Raw genomic sequence first — 16,556 nt, forward strand, 5'->3', positions numbered from 1 at the left:
CCGCTCGCATTGGCATAGCACAAACCCCACCTACCTTTTTCCACAACCACGAATGACGCAGTTCATTATTCATCTGAAAGGTACAGCTTACTGCAAGAAATGGGTAACAACCTACTCTTTAAGTGGGAAGATTCGGAGGCGCTGAAGTAAGTTGTTTCGCAGTGTTTATTTACTTGGGCTGCCGGAACCTTTCGGAGGCAACCGCCCAACACATATACTATCGCTGACCATTCCAGACACCACTGTGGGTTCTGTGAGCGTCCCTTGAGCCATCCCGGTGCGAGAGCATCTTGTTTCGGCAAGCACAGCGAGCCATGTGTCCGCTTTCACCAGGTTCGTCATGTCGGCTATACACGAGGCAACCGGCGTTCTAACTCTGTCTAGGCCATGTTCATGCGCCTTCGGGGTCATACGTGCAAGTACTGTATGGAAATTGATGAACAGCATTACAGGCGCCATCACGATATCGCCGAGCGCTTACGTGCGGTCTACGAGAGTTGCGGCGAGGTCGATTGGAACATCGTGCCAGATGAATTCGGGCCTGAGGAACGTGGAAGAGTGAGAGAACCCGGTGACGTGGACACACCATTATCGAAGCGCGAGAGAAAGGATGCGAAGCGTCTTGTGAGAGCGGCAAGTAGATCGAGAGTCATCACTCTGGAGGAGATCAGATACATCGACTCCGTCGTGCACTCCGCTGAAGGCACGACGAGCAACGATGCCGATGGACCGCGTGATCCAGAAGAGGTCGATGAAATCGAAAGGCAGCTCCGAGTAAGTGCTTGAGTTATACTGGCGTCGTTGGTTTCCATTGTTTTGCTAATCCTTTCATAGTACCATGCTCATGTCTATAGCACACAGGTCAGTCGGAGGGGGCTTAGGAAGCTCGCCGAGGCTCACGAAGATACGCTCGATATCGACTTCGAAGCCGAGATGGAACGCATCCTGGAGACCTTCCGCATCAACAAGTTACTCAAGCGCAACACGAAAACTAAGGGATTGCAGGGAAAAGAGCTAAAGGCATTTCTCAATTTCGTCGACGGTTTGAAGCACGCCGTGCTTGAGGATATTGTGTTGGTCAACAAAGACAATGCTGAATCGCGCATGCGGCGGGCTGGTTACCTCAGATATACTAACAAAACATCTTACGGGATTGTAGAAGAAAGGTATACCGACAAGGACTGGAAGACTGGTGAGAAGTTCGCGTCCAGTTCGAGTGATTTCAGTGGTGCCATCACTCCTGTACATGAAACCAGTTTACTTCCAAGGTACGTTCATTTTCCTTGTCTCAGGTTGACCGGATTGCAGAGAGAGACGCCGAATAGCTCTGTGGAATCAATAGAAGAGGCTGTCAGCTAATATCTCTCAGCGAACGATTCGAAGACCAGTCTCCTTGCCGGCCTAGAACTGCTCACAGCCCGGACCGGAGACATCTTGAGAGTAGTCACAAGCGCGTTAGTGGCGATGATGGACTCTACGCTGCAGACATCGAGCCTTATCATACCCCACTACTATCTTTACCACCTGCTCCAGCTTCTGGTATGCCAGTTGCCGCGATCATGGTGATCAACATTAAAGCTCCAGTGCGTGCACCAGCTCCAGTGCGTGGTCGCGCAAAGAAGCCTGTCAAGACAGCCTCTGATGGCTGGAAGACCGTTACGAACGGAGGTGTGCCAACAAAGCAGATACCAAAGGCACGTGTTTGGGGTAATATCCCAAGCAAGCGCCCAGCTCAGGCTTCTCGACCTGGGCCAGCACCATGGTCTTCCGACTCTCGCAACTTTCCCGATATCTCCGCTGCGAAAACATCGTTCGATGGTGCATATTCCCAACCTCGTGAGGTGAAGCCTCCGATGATCTGGTGTTCGAAGGAGCCTGAGACCTTCGTTTTCCAGACGGAAGACGATGTCAGTGGCCATGCCGCGGTTTCACAAAAGAAGAAAGCTAAGAAAGCTCGAGAAGCTAAGCGCAAAGCAAAGAAGCACTCTACATCAAACGAGATCATCACCGAAGACGTTGGAGATGAGCCTGACATCTCAATGCAAGGCCCTTCTACACCACAAAAGACCAAGGTCGACACCAACGTCCTAGATATCGACGAGACACTGCAATCTTTTTCGATGGATACCAAGACTGAAGGGAAGTTCGCCGACCTTGTGGTAGAGCCAATTGCTATGATTCACGATTCCAGTGATGGGATATCGCCGGTGCCTCCGCCTGAATCTATGCCGATCACAAAACATGGCAAGCACATGCACTGGATCCGGTTTGTACGCAATTTTGTTGTTGATCAACTCACCAATCCATATTCGCCGTCGTGGAGTGGATGTTCACACAGTAGCTCGTGTTCCTTTGAGAACAATAACGTCCCGGATTGTCCTTTCCACGAGCCTCGTGAGTACATCGCATTTGCATCTTGACAGTGGATATTAACTCCAATACAGATTGCTCCTGTGTCGATCCTTTGACAGACCAGTGCTATCTGGCGATGCCTTGTGTTGAGCTGTGTAGTACTGGACCGTTCAACCGCCTCCGTGGCGAGAAGCTGCTGTCACTATATGAGAAGGACCATCGAACAAAGGGCCGCTTGATGCTCATAGATGACGACCTAATCAATTACTTTATGGAAGACCCTATCAGCCGATCGCGCAATCGCAACCCAGACGGCGTGCCCGCGCGTCTACAGAAGGAGTATGACGACGTCAAGAACGGATACAATCCCGGAACTCTCATGGCGCAAGAGCTTCGTTTTGAGCGACTCTACGCTAAGAACGGTTTTATGAAGCAGGAGCTTACCCAGAGTATGCTACAGGATATCCAGCGCAACGAGTTCGAGCGTTTGGATACGAGGTACATGTGCTATTGTCGTGCTGCCTTACCGAAGACAGGATCTTCAAAGACGGACATTATTGTTTGCTCATATCGCGACTGTTCCACTGGGAACTTTCATCGATCATGCATAAAGAAGCTTGGCTTCGGCTTGGTGTCGCGCTGGTATTGTACCGAATGTGAACAGAAGATGAAGGTACTCGCGCGCCAGACGTTACGCCGTTTAGGCTATACCGATATTCCACATGAGGGCCCATGCAGCTATTCATACGGACTTGGCGCGGACAAATTCGAAGAGATGTTCGATGAGAAATTCGCGGAGATGATGAACTCATCCGACATGGAATATCTGAAACTACTACCAGCCGACCTGAGGAGCAAGGTCAAGGAGGTCGGGGGGTTCACGGCTATGCCCAAAGAGCTCCAGCAGCAATTCAAAGAGAAGGTCAGGGCGCTTGGCGAAAAATTTAGGGCAGCGGACGTCAAGATGTTCGATTTGTAACGGGAAGCGAAGCGCGCTTTGCATTGCGCAGTCTAAGTGGGCCGGGTATGTGCAATTTGGCTGTTAAGATTACAGAGTATTTGGGCTTCCAATTAGGAACGCTGGGATGAGTAATATAGCGGAGGGAAGAGCATGTCAAACCATGGTATAATTTGTAAATTCTGTCACCCAAGGTACAGTTGTCGTAGCTTCCACGTTTAGCATTACAAGCAAAGCCCAAAACTTTGACTAGTATATATAATGCAGATCATATTTCATTCTCTGGGAGATCACAAAGACATCGCATCGCCGAATTCATCCAGGCACTATATAGCAGAAGCCATATCCACTCTTGTTTAGCAGACGATACCTTGAGCCTATAAGATACAGACAGCAACCTCGGCTTTCAAACGCTAGCGACTACAACCAACCATACAAATTCACCGACAAAATTCGACGAGTCCAACTCACAAGCTCTTGGAGCATGCTGTCACGTAACAAAACGATAGATAGTGGCATTCTCGCGACCATGTACCCACTCACGCGCTGCCAAGCAAGAACACCCTCATTCTCACTAGGACGCATGGGCATCGACAATATAACAAGAGAAATAGAAGATACCGAAGAGACTTCTCGCCCAGTCCTCCAAGCTATCGGCAGTATTGTCATTGACAACTCTATCCCAGACCGCGGCATCAGTAACAATAGAGACACGGAAGAAGAGGAAGAAGAGGAAGAAGATGTGAAGGTTGAAGAGCTAGGATCTCTTGCTTCACGGACGGTAGATAGCATAGACTTGATACGTCGAGATAGTGAGAGGATCGGGACGGCTAGTGCGAAACGTAGGATGGGCGGGAAGCATAACGTTAGAGACTGGTTTTTGGAGTATACACCGCGCTGGAGGAAGTATTTTCGGTGGAACCAGAGGGTGGATTAGAGAGAGATTGCTCCGTTGTAAAGACTTTTGGGTGAGGATGGCATAAGTACAAGTGTAGACCTCCTGCCAGGAAGATTGAAGGTACCCATAATGTCCACGCCGCATCTTTCTATACTGTCGCCCAGTGATCTCCCTTCTAGTAGTGCTTACTACCACAAGTCAAGAGGGAGAACCATTTGTATCGTCTCCCTTTCCTTTGCCTGATTAGCTTTTGGCTTTGTCTACCACTATTTGCTACTGCTCGTACAGTCCTAACTCCGCCTTTACCACGGCCCTGTACTTGGGCTGCTACAGTACTTTCGCTCTCGTTCTGGATGCGATACGCGTTGTCGTGCGCCTTGTTGTTATACTGGTAGACCTGGATGACGCACGGCGCCTTGAGTCCTCGATCTTGGGAACCAACAAAGGATCGGTGAGATGATAAGTGGGTGTGTGAGGACACAGGCGGGCGTGGGCATTGCAGGGATGCCGATGGTGGTGATGGTGAGGAAAGCGGCGGTAGGGCCGATGGCAATGGTAATGATAGAGGTCGATCCAAGTGCAACACGCCATCATGGTCTACAGTGGAAGCACTAAGGTCACCATTGTGATTTTCCACACCCTGTGAAGGATACGACAGATTTGGGTCATCGGGGTCGCCCACATGTATGCGCACTCCGGGATCACAAGCCTCATCTGGCTGGTTGGAGAACGAGCTATGTAGTAGCGTGTGAGTAGAATCTGGAGATCTGAGATGGCCTACATGATATTTGTGCTTAGGGATCTTTGAGGAGTGCTTTTGTGTACCATTACCGAACTCTCCAAAAGTCTTGGTCAGTTGTGGTCTATCGGCGTCGTTTACATCGATCGGATGTGTTGTGTGAGCAGACGTCCAACGTCCATTACCTAAACCTGTTTTGTTTGGCTGTATCTCAAGTTGTGGGTATGAAGGAGGCATCCTGTCGTTAACAAAGAACACCTCTGGCTGATTCTTGATGGGATCTGGACTAAAGGATCGTGCTTCCGCCAATATCTCATTTCGAATAGCAGGGTCAGTCTTCGTAGTATCGAGGTTTCGTTCTAGTTCGCTGATCGAAGGTGCTGTCCTACCAGCAAAGCATATGAGGAAGTTTTCGGCATGACTGTTGCGTCCGATCTGGTCTCGAAGATGTTGAAAAGCTTCGAGGAGGGACTCGTCGGTAGTATACTGGAAGTCTAAGTCTGCACCTCTTCCGTCGACGATGTTGGCATGAATGCCGATCATCATCGTCATGAGATCATTCTGCAATCCAGTTAGACCAAGTTGCGCCGCTAGCACCCACGTTTGAGCGAAGAGAAGCAGGGATGCGTTGCCCTCGGCCAGACCTGTGAAGATTGGGGGGCACTCTCCGCTGTCCAGGTAGTTCATCACAGCTCGGAAAGGCTCGAATTGCACACCTCGCAGTATAGCACCTGGGGGTATCGCGCTCAATACGAAACATCGCCTACGCATGCGACTACTGAGTTCAAATGGAACATGAGAACCGTCACCAAGTTCGAGTGCGATGGTGACGTTGTTACTGGACATGTTAGCTTGCATGCTTCCGTCTAGTATGGAAAGAGTATTGGCGTATATGTGGAATATATGCTCTTGAGCGCTCTTGGGAGCTCTCCTTTGCGACATCATTAGTTTGCATTACGTGAAAGAGAAGAAAGCAATTTTTGCGTTGCCCTGAAAGCAACACCACGCCTTCTTTGAACACGCTTTGGAGTTTGATCGTGTTTGTGTTCGTTGGTCAACTGCATATTGCATATATTGAGAACATGTGTGCTTTGCGGTTATGGCTTACGAATGAGAATTCCATCTCATCTTCAAGCAATTTGAAGCCTACAAGCCTTCTGCATGGTCAAAGACGACCCAAGACTTTCCAAGCGACTAGGATTGCTGCAGGCGGCGTTTCCAATGGCGCACCAATGGCTTCCAAATATTCGTCTTCCCGTCGAAATACGAGTATGCTACGCCCAGCATTCCACCAGCGAAATGAGCCTGTCGTCGTTAGCAAGTGATATGCGTCGCTCTGCGTGTTGAACCTACTGCGTGACCAAAGTTCACAAAGCTATACCCTCGAATAATGCCAACCAGATCGAAAAGTAGTATCGCGGGCAGCACATATTGCGCGTCGAAATGTACAGGGACAAATAATATTCCTAGGCCAGCATGAGGATATTGCATGCAGAAGACTCCAAGAACTCCGAACAATGCTCCTGATGCGCCTCCGGAGCGAATAAAGATTTCAGGGATTGGTCGCCTGTGAAAAGGTATGCGAGTGCTCAAAGTTGTCCAGTGTTGAGCGAAGCCCGAAAGCACACCAGCTGAGAGATAGAACGATAATGTATGGTATGGGCTGCCCTCGAATAGGCGGGAGTATCCGACTGGTGCCATGAAGTTGTTCAAGAAGTACATATTGACGAAGAAATGCAAAGCTCCACCATGTACAAACATGGATGTAAATTGGGTGTAATTGACATTGCGAGCGGGCAGATGCCATAGTGTTTCCCAGGCTCTGGGCAGTAGAAAGCTGCTCAGGTGGATACCGCTGTTGGCTCCAATAATTCCATACGTGACTCTCGAAATTGGATCGAGATTAGTCCAGGCTCAAGTCACGACTTCAGTCGGGGTCGGCGGGCCACGTTGTTTTGTACTCCATTGTGGCGCTTGAAGCCATCCTCCACCAGATGCTGGTTTGGATTTGAGTTCGCTCTTGGCCTCTAGGTAGGCGAGACCGTAGAAGATGCCGCCGGATACAGAAAGTGCCCAAATTGCAGGAATCAAGTATCTCACTTTGACTTTGGGAAACTGTGTATATGTGTCGTCGGAAGCATCGTCCACCGCCTGTCGTAGTACTTCTTCCGGTATAGGTGGCTGTTCGTTGTTAGGCCTTGGGGCTTCACTTCTCAGCTGGGCGTATTGTGCGCGCTGCTGCGAAAGGTAGCGAAGCCTTGACACGGTCGGACGAAAGACGGAAATCGCCGGTGGCTGAGACGCGTAGCATGCGCACCGCAGCGACGGTCCGCCTATCTTGTATGCAAACATCGCGTGTTTGGAGTGTAGCTGCAATGACGCGAAGCTTCCAATTGGCGTCGGCCCGACTAGCGTGGGGCACGTGCGAAGATTATCGCTATCCCTGGCCGCCTGCTCCTTGACACTCTCTAACTTCATCTTTACTTATCAAATCATCTCCGTCGAAAGACGTCTGTCAATAGGCAGCGACTGTTTATTTACATTCGCGTCACCGCCCGATCGGAAAATTCATTGGTACGCGAAGTATAGTCTATGGGCTGAAGTCTCTAAACGGTTATCCGGCGATTACGGTTGGTAACCTCGTTACGCTTATTGGGCAATCCTCGCGCACTCTCACCATGACTTTCGCTATTCAGTTCCCAGTGCGCAGTGATAATATGCGCAATCTGAATGTATTAGTACCCGTAGTCTAATGGCATAGGAAAGATAAGCCTACCATCTTACTCATCGGAGGAAGCTCATGTCCGGTTTACCTCACTCTAGCGTCCAAAAGCACCCCAAGGCCCCGCAGTATGCGGCCTTGAGCTCTCTCTCATGACTGCACAGCTCTTGTTGAACCTGGTAACACCAAAGCCCCACAAGCTCCTGGATTCCTATACGTTGCTCTGAACTGAGTGGCTTCAATAAAATCAGGAAGGACGCCAACAACCTTGGTTCAACCCTTAGCGAACCTTAGAAGCATTTCGAGTGTCAAGAACCGTACCCAACATCCCAGCCAAGCGAACTCTGGATTTGCCTATGGTTCTCACATCAAAATAATGTGCATCAACATTGACATCCCTTCGTTCACTTTTCCTTACTCCAACGAACGCCCAATATTTCTGGCACGATCTTCCAGGCTTAGAGTCCCAACTCACTTGATTTCACGCTTCTAAATCAAGCAAATTTCTTCTGCCATTGCGCAGATGTTTAAGCTATTCAGAGAGACGTTCAGCTTCCGATTTGACTTTGATGAAAACTCTTCCACAAGTACCTCATCTTCGAATAACGGCGATATCGAAGTTCAAGTGGGCAGACTACCTAATGCTGGTCTTGTTCATGTCCCGCGCACCGCTCTCAGGACATGTCGTGTACTACGCACAAGTCTTGTGCATGGGTGCAGAATCAAGAACACTGACGCTCTTGTCTTTGAAGTTATCTTGGCACACTTCAACGTCAATGGTTCGTTAGGACGGCTGCGACCAAATATACGAAATCCATTGACGCAACTTACTGGCGGCTGCGACAGAATGCTCAAACTCGCCAAGGCATGGCATCTAGCGGACATGCTCGACGACGTGCGGCTGCAGAACAAGCTGATAGATGTGTATCGCATTCTCTACCTTGAGCTACTCAATGCAAACACCAGAGTACCTCTAGACTACGAGGCATTCATATATCTGGAATCCCATCTCGGTACCCATACGAAGATGGAGAAGTTTATGATAGACTTCTTCGCTGGACTATCTCGGTATACAGGCGAATTCAGTGCTCAGGAACTCCTTCCGTTTCGACCCGACGTTTCACGAGCATTAAAGGTGCGACGCGCGCAGCTGGTGGTACAGGGAAGTTTTGTCGATCTGATCGCTACCGGTAATACTTGCTTTAACGTGATCAAATCGGACGCGACAACACACAGCTCCTTGCAAGTGACTAAGCCGACGAGACTTTCCTCAAGTGCGGGTCTCAACTCCTTACCATTACGGCATAGCCTCTCAACGTCTTCACTATCGTCTTTGGTCTCCCTTCCAGTATCATCAACGACTGCGATATCGTCTGCGTCACCGACGTGTGATCGCAGGCATCAAAGGCGTTTGTCGCTATTAGGAACTACGAGTATAAATGAACAACCAGAGGTCTGTTTATCTGGTACATTGGCTTCTATCTTCCAGTCGGCAATCGGTGCCACTTTGTGCCCTTGCCACACACGCTCGGTGTCTCTCACGACCCCAACATCTAGCCGCGCACCATTCATGGCAAAAAAAGCCGTCCCCTTTCGTCAGCAGGTTCATATAGCTTCGGAAGATGATTCCTCGGACGACGACATAGCGTACGATATATTTCCATCAGGTCTGTAAGGCATGACTTCAGTCGAGAATTGAGATTCAGCAAAACGATAGATATTTCAACCCTTTGAAACGGGAGAGGATGGGAGAGACAACGATAGTATTGTGGTGTTTGCAAAAGAGTTGATGTGTATTCTGTTCATAGTAGATCATAAACCGCACGCTTGAGTACGGAAGTAATGGAATGTGTGAGGGGTTCGCTGTCTGCCACTATGCTTGGGTCATAGGGTGTATGTGTTAAACAAAGCGCGAATGAGAATTAGTTTATTTACAAAAGATAAGGTTGTGAAATATTTAGAGGCTCTATTAATGCCATATACTGCTCATCGACGGCCGGAAGTCTACTGCTAAGTTCCGCCGTATTATGCAATTTGGATAGGCTATTGCGGATGTACTGGCATAAGTTTCAAATCGAGCATATACCCCTCACACACTACGCCTGCTTACCGACTGCTGCCGCAGGAACCGATGTGGGAACATGTTGGCTGCTCGAGCTACTGACGTTCGCCTCGTAGTGGTTCTGCTCCATGAGACTCCAATCACCGATCTGCTCATCGCCAAACTGGTCGAGATCCAGACCCATCATCTCAGCCTCTGAGGTGACGCGGAGATGCATGCCAGGAATGAACTTCAAGATGTACAAGAGAATACAAGAGACGACGAAAGAGTAAGAGGCGATGGCGACAATCTCAGCCAATTGGCGACCGATTTGCACACCTACACCATCCATGCCTCCGAGGCCGTCATACGGACCCATACCATCGAGGTCGTAGATCCAGGCTTGGCCGAAAATACCAGTGAGGAAGGAGCCAACCATACCACCGATTCCGTGGAGCTTGAAGACATCCATGCCCTCGTCGATCTTGATCCACTTATCGACATTCTGGCAAAGAGAGCAAATCGCAGCAGTGAGAAAACCGATGAGGGCGGCTATCCACACAGAGACATAACCTGCAGCAGGAGTAATTCCGACAAGACCAGCGATAGCTCCAGAGCAAGCACCGACCACAGAGAAGTGACCTTTGGTACGGACGTACTCAACCGACACCCAGCCGAGAACTCCGAAGGAGGCCGCAGTGTTGGTGTTGAAGGCAGCCAACATCGAGCGCACAGTGCCGTTAAGAGCACTACCTCCGTTGAAGCCGAACCAGCCAAACCAGATGAAGACAGTGCCGATGAAGACGAGTGTAGGATTATGAGCTTTTCCGTGGATCTTGTCGCCCTTGTGAAGGCGTTTGCCGAGGACGAAGGCGTAGGCGAGGGCAGACCAGCCGGATGCAATGTGAACGGGGCCGCCACCTGCGAAGTCTAGAGAGGGAAGGTTGAAAAGCCAACCATTTCTAGAAGACCGTCAGTATGTCTCAGCAAGCACAATCTGTGATGCTTACGCATTCCAGGTCCAGCAAGCGATTGGGCAGTACACGATAGTTGCCCAGCAAAAGGCGAAGACCATTGACGGCAGGATGCGACCGCGTTCAAAAGATCCACCAATAACAAGCTGTACAGTACATGCGCAGAAAAGCATCTGGTAAAGGCCTACGTACAGTTAGTAGGTACGATCTAGCTCGGAATCCATGAGATACCTACAGAACACGATCTCAGGTAGAAATGATGAGCCCGGCGAGGGTGCCGACATGACATTCTTTAACCCGAAGTTGTCCATGTTGCCAATGAAGGGACTGGCCGAGCGAGAGTATGCGAGCGAATAACCCCAGAACATCCACTGGAATGTAACTACTCCCATGACCGCGAACGACTGGAAGAGCATAGAAAGTGCCGACTTGCGGCGAGCAAGACCGGAGTAAAGAAAACCGATTCCAGGTATAATCAAAAACACAAGGAAAGCCATGATCATAAGGTAGATGTAGTGGAACTCCAGGCCAGTGTACTGAAGGTTGACATTTTCGATATCTGGGTTGCCGCCATTGGGCTTCGCCGGGTCGAACTCAGGCTACGCTTGTGTCAGTTGTCTTGCATGTTGGACGTTGTTATCTGCTGGGGAAACATACAGTGGGTGGTACCTCCATGGTGTAGGGGTGTCAGTGTATCGACTATGACTGGAACCTCAGGGGTGTTCTGGAAAGAGAAGACAAGAAGTGCAGGGGCTCTCCAGCGGATATATATCTTTCAACGCCTTTCCTCACACCATCCGGCCAATTTCCAGAGACCGAGATTGATGCGCCGTCAAACCCGGTTCGCCTTCTACTTCGATACATACGACGCTGCTGTGCCCCCAACGCTGAACGTGGCGCCGTCTGGGCAAAGATAAGCAGGGCGTTAGGAATCCCATGCTGATGGAGCCGAGCGCATATTGTGGAGCTTCTGGCTTGGGTTGCTGTGTTTGGCCTGAGATTTGATGCCGCGAAGGATTCTGAAGACGGATTGCATGTCCCAAATAGCCAAGGCCCGTAAGCCACGGTCGCGCTTGTATAGAATGGTGAAGGTAAGAGTTCAGGGTCTTGGTGGCTGATAAGAGACGGGATGAAAGCGGTATAGCCCCTGTGCCTGAGTGATAAGCCGGTCTGTCTGGAACAGGGGCGATTGGTTGGCCAGAATCGACCTACCGATGGCTGTACGGTGCTTTACGAATCGCTCTGTGTAACGAAATCTGGAGTGAAGATAGACAGATTCCATCCCGCTAATGTCGTACATTGGCTACCGCGTGGTGTTGCTGTACCGCCGTTGATGGCGGCTGATTTACTCCCGTTTGTCCGTGATTCCGAACACCAGGTCCGTGCCACCGCCACGGGGCTGATCCACTCCTATGGTATCATGGAATGTCGTTCTCTTGTTAGGCGCAAATTTGCAACTATTTCAGTAGAAACTGCAGTCATTGACGAGGATGAATGAGAGTGAGGGCTTGCATAGTACAGCTAGCGCTTTCTGAACAGGCAATCTGCGCCCGGGTTTAGTGCCATGTACTGTGCCGCGAGGATGCAAGACCAGATTTGCTGCACGGTTATCACTTACCGTATACACCCAAAACACAGGCTGTAAGGGAATCCTGCAGAGTAAAATTGGGCCTCTGGGTACTGCAGGGTTTACACATTGCGTCCAGGACAAAGCAACTCGTCCCTTCCTGCGCTGAACGCTATAGCCTCCCTGGCCCTCTCTGCTTGATCGTACGATCTATGAACATATCAGGGTAGGCGCATTTGTCCAGCCAATATATCCATTCTCTTCATGCTCCTGCGACTGGCACCAGCGTTTTCAACAACGTACAGAGCGTAAGCCTCGTGTCGGTGCACAAGATGTAAGAGGCATTGCCTCTGCAAGAGTCCCTTGGGCTAGGGCTATCCCTTCGTCGACACGGACATTAAATCTCTCGCCATGGGATATGAAGCCAGGGAACTTTGTCAGCTATATAAGAATACGTGCTGCCAATATTTCCCCAGTCTCCAAGGTCACCTGCGATGTGATTAGTAAAGTCTCAAGTGTATTCCGTTATGAGGGTAAAGACACATACCACAAGCATTTCATTGGATGAGATCTCTCGTCTATTGGTTGGTCGGGGTTGTTGCACAATCACGGCACAGTATGCCGTAGGGCGGACATTTGCTTGATGGAGGTAGCCCGATGATCTACGCAGATGGCATTGTTCAGAATTAGATACAAAGCAGGGCGTATAGCGATGGCGATGTTTTGTCGTGTTGTATTGGTGGGAAGAGAAAGGCTACCGGTCATTGTGACGGGTTCGGTTTTCGCCAAGAGAACCCAAATCCATCTCCACACGCCCTCACCCAGCTTCTTTTCCAAACATCCGCCTTTAGCCCATGATATACACCCACAGGCGCGTCTGCAATGCGCCAAATAGGTAGACCTGACAGCAATCGCTATTATCCCTTTGAATTTTAGAGCGCGCCAATTATATACACCCGTTTGGAAAGCCATCGTTCTATAGCGCGCAGGGCGCGTCGCGGATACTATGACTTTAGGCGAACCAGAACCATTCATGGTCAACCACTGCGAGCAGACAGTCGCTGATAGAACCGGCTATCGCAATTACACCATGCACTATGACGGTACAAGACCCCTCATTACATTCTTTCCTACCCCTCCAGGCGTCCTCGTCTCATGAGTTGTGCCTTTCGGTTCACTCAAAAGCAGGCCGGCAACTCTGATGTGGATACTCAATGAGATACCGCGACCGATTTCGCTTCCCAGGGATCATGTCACAAGACCAGAAATAAGGGTCTACGAGGTTGAAAGGAACACCCGGGTGGATGCCTTGCGAGAAGAACTTAACACTTTAACGTTGCAGAATGCGCCGACCCTATCGCCAGCTCGCGTTGCGCCCGATACAGCCCTTCCTCGTACCACCAACTCGTCTCGCATCGAGCTTGCACCCGAAGTCTCAACCGAAAACAGAGGAGGAACATACGCAGCAGTGTTTGGGTCTGGGCCGCAGACAAGGATGACCGGTCACAGCGTCAGTGATGACCGCCGATTCGGTATCTATCTTCCTAGTGCGACTGCGAGCGAGAACAACCTCGCACTGCATCGACTGGCGGCATCTACGCTTCACGTCTTAGAGGGGCGGGCCGCAAGTCTTCCACCTACATCTCCAATGACAGTAGCGGCTTTGGAGCAACGTACACGTCGACCGCGAAGATCCACACGTCGATACAAACATCCCACCAACCACGATCCACCTCCAGAGTACGTCGCATTCGATCCTTATCCCTTTTTTGATGCCAAACCAAAACCCCGCCGTCGATCAACGATAGAAATCATCGAAACCTGCTGCAGGGACGGATTCAAGGCTACGACAGGCAAGGTCGGCAAGAGTGTGGTCAAACACATCGAAGACGCTAGTAAGATAGCCAAGGATGTACCTACTGCCTTCAAGGAAGCTCAGGTGAAATTGAGTTTGAAGAGGGCCAAGGATAAAATACGATGGTTGGAGAAGCACCACTACCTGAGTGGGCAGGAGAGGTTGCTGACGCAGGAGCTCGTTGGCTGAGATGTTGACAATGTCGAAGGACAAAACCTCCGACTGTGTTGTCAGCGTTTATGGGAACCTCATACTTTAGAAGAATATGAGCGGGAGTGTTATAGTAGCGTTGGTAATATTACTTGATTGAGCCTTTGTGGTGCCGATCCCAGCATCAGATTCACACTCATGATTTGTTCGACGTACGTGCGGTCGTTTGGTTCGCACAGCACTCTCAGCACTGCATCTCCTTCCGTTAAAGACTTGACACGGCGTTGTGTATCCACCGCTGAGCCGCGATATTAACGAGATGTCAAGCAGGGCTTCAATCACGGGTAGTTCGTCGCACCAATCACCGCTTCCTTCTGAAGCAAGGCACGAACTACGCGCTTTGATGATCGCTCGCTCTGCGTCGTTTTGTTTGACAGGCTCGGACACGGAATCACTTTATCTAAAGGAAAGAACCGAGTGATGAGCTCATCTTTCAGCCTGCTACAAAGAACCGCCTCTGCAAGAGTGTTAAGACAGAATGCATTCTACATGTCTACATTGCCGCTAACATCGTATTTGTGTCTCCTTTTGTACTCTTGTAGTCTACAGTGTAGTAGAGGATCTAGGTGCCAATTTGGCGGTTTCTCCAGCTATTCACAAGCAGTCGTTGTTTAGTAAAATAAGCATGTCAAATTAGTGTCTCCAGGCAACTGTAGACCAAATCAACTAGGTCGATTGTGAAGTACATGGCAAGAGGTGCCACGTCAACTTCAATCATTTTGACTACTTTTTATGTTACATAATAAACCAGACTTATCCTCTCGCTGAATGCTGTTTTTGCCTCCGCCACCGCCACTCCCAAAGCCAGAACACCAACCCCACAAACCAGAACCAGACGAGGCAAGCTACTCGGTATCGGAACCTGAGGATGAACCGTCCGAAGCAGGAAGAGGAACGTTTCCATCCGTAAGACGCCTACCTCCCAATATTTCCAGTTTTCTTGACGGGAGAGGGGACATGGTCAAGTCCAACTTATCTGGAAACCGCTCGTCAATTTGTTCAAGAGCCCAAATGGCGAACTTCCATTCATCGTCAAACTTGAGAGAAGACTTGAAAATCTGGCAGGCTTCGCACATCGCCTTCGGGCCGCCTGCTGCCTTACGCGAACTACCCTGATTTCCCGTTAATATATGGTTCTCTTCCTGAACAACAGGCAAAAGATGGAATAGCCAACTTACTTTGAGCGCATTCAAAAATTCTTCCGGTACTTCGGGCTGGTTCTCGTCGATGTCCATGGCGTTCTCATCAATTTCTGTGGTGTTTTCGTCAACCTCCATACCGTTTTCGTCCAACTTCTTTCGAGCCCTGTACGCCATGTACGCCTTGATCGCTGCTTGGAGCTTATCGGATCGAGGAATCGATGTATTGGGCGCAACGGTGCACTCGTTTCCTGGCTTCTTGTGATCCCACAGCACACATGTCCACATGTTATCCCATGGTAGCAAGAAAAGCGTAAATATAGTGGGATAGAGGTCGATTTTGCTTGGATCATCGTCGGTTGGAGTGATAACCACAACCCGGTCGTCTGGTAATTGTTTGCACGCCTGCAACGCTTGAAAACTCAGGATGAGTGCATTGTCGTTCCAGGAAGACAAGTCAGCGAAATTTTCAATAGTTGCATTCAATGGGATGGTTGATGCAACGCCCATGAAGTCCACTGCTAATTCGAACTCTCGAACAAAGGACAGATTTCCGACAAGTGATGCTAGTCTTCGTTCAGGCGTTTCGCCAATCAGTCCTTCAACGCTGTAGTCGCCTGTTCTGTTAGTCCTCTCGATATTGTTTGATGGTTCTAGAGACTCACCTCTCCTGAACATGGCCTGGTCCATCTCCTCACGCCAAATAGAGGTGTCGCTGGTTCGAGAGAGCCTTCCGTTCAGCATTGATTCGTGGAGAGCTAGCCAAGCAAGAAGGTCATGGTTCTCGGAAGTGCAGATCCCATGGTTGCCCAACATCTTGGTCGATGGTAGAGAGGTAGAGGTGATTAACAACCAATTCAGGAAATTATTGGTGGAGCGAAGAAGTTAAGAGGTTGTTGTAAGAAGCGTGGAAGCTGAGAGGTTGTTGTGATTATTATAGCGTCTTATCTGGTCGCGCTAGCTGCAAGGTGAGAGCAGAGTTGCTATCAGTCAATCAGTCAGTTGTCAGTTCATCTTTGCGGTTCAAACTGTCAGTCTGGAGGTAGTGAACTGACCTGATTGACTGCCAAGACATTTTTTAGAATCGCGAACTGAGACTGA

The 16,556-nt window shown here is 49.8% G+C and overlaps 6 protein-coding genes across 6 annotated transcripts; 2 read left to right on the plus strand and 4 right to left on the minus strand.

Moving 5' to 3' along the window:
- Nucleotides 1–99: 99 nt before the first annotated feature.
- Nucleotides 100–3,331, plus strand: J4E82_007581 (uncharacterized protein; the record flags this gene model as incomplete). The annotated part of the gene is made up of 6 exons (XM_051733825.1): nt 100–146; nt 237–333; nt 385–774; nt 835–1,268; nt 1,370–2,266; nt 2,512–3,331. The coding sequence occupies 6 exons, from the start codon at nt 100–102 to the stop codon at nt 3,329–3,331; spliced, it is 2,685 nt and encodes an 894-aa protein (XP_051586471.1).
- A 1,052-nt stretch (nt 3,332–4,383) lies between these two features.
- On the minus strand, nt 4,384–5,793 carry J4E82_007582 (uncharacterized protein; the record flags this gene model as incomplete). Its single annotated transcript, XM_051733826.1, has 1 exon — nt 4,384–5,793. The coding sequence occupies one exon, from the start codon at nt 5,791–5,793 to the stop codon at nt 4,384–4,386; it is 1,410 nt and encodes a 469-aa protein (XP_051586472.1).
- Nucleotides 5,794–6,141: 348 nt separating this feature from the next.
- On the minus strand, nt 6,142–6,669 carry J4E82_007583 (uncharacterized protein; the record flags this gene model as incomplete). Its single annotated transcript, XM_051733827.1, has 2 exons — nt 6,142–6,252; nt 6,301–6,669. 2 exons carry the CDS (start codon nt 6,667–6,669, stop codon nt 6,142–6,144), a joined length of 480 nt encoding a protein of 159 aa, XP_051586473.1.
- Nucleotides 6,670–9,765: 3,096 nt separating this feature from the next.
- J4E82_007584 (uncharacterized protein) lies at nt 9,766–11,359 on the minus strand (the record flags this gene model as incomplete). Its single annotated transcript, XM_051733828.1, has 4 exons — nt 9,766–10,672; nt 10,721–10,868; nt 10,920–11,283; nt 11,342–11,359. The coding sequence occupies 4 exons, from the start codon at nt 11,357–11,359 to the stop codon at nt 9,766–9,768; spliced, it is 1,437 nt and encodes a 478-aa protein (XP_051586474.1).
- Nucleotides 11,360–13,746: 2,387 nt separating this feature from the next.
- On the plus strand, nt 13,747–14,295 carry J4E82_007585 (uncharacterized protein; the record flags this gene model as incomplete). Its single annotated transcript, XM_051733829.1, has 1 exon — nt 13,747–14,295. One exon carries the CDS (start codon nt 13,747–13,749, stop codon nt 14,293–14,295), a length of 549 nt encoding a protein of 182 aa, XP_051586475.1.
- An 866-nt stretch (nt 14,296–15,161) lies between these two features.
- Nucleotides 15,162–16,271, minus strand: J4E82_007586 (uncharacterized protein; the record flags this gene model as incomplete). The annotated part of the gene is made up of 2 exons (XM_051733830.1): nt 15,162–16,072; nt 16,121–16,271. The coding sequence occupies 2 exons, from the start codon at nt 16,269–16,271 to the stop codon at nt 15,162–15,164; spliced, it is 1,062 nt and encodes a 353-aa protein (XP_051586476.1).
- Between the last annotated feature and the right edge of the window lie 285 nt (nt 16,272–16,556).

This window comes from Alternaria postmessia (genome assembly GCF_024291825.1).
Source record: "Alternaria postmessia strain BMP 2775 chromosome Unknown scaffold_52, whole genome shotgun sequence".
NCBI lineage: Eukaryota > Fungi > Ascomycota > Dothideomycetes > Pleosporales > Pleosporaceae > Alternaria > Alternaria postmessia.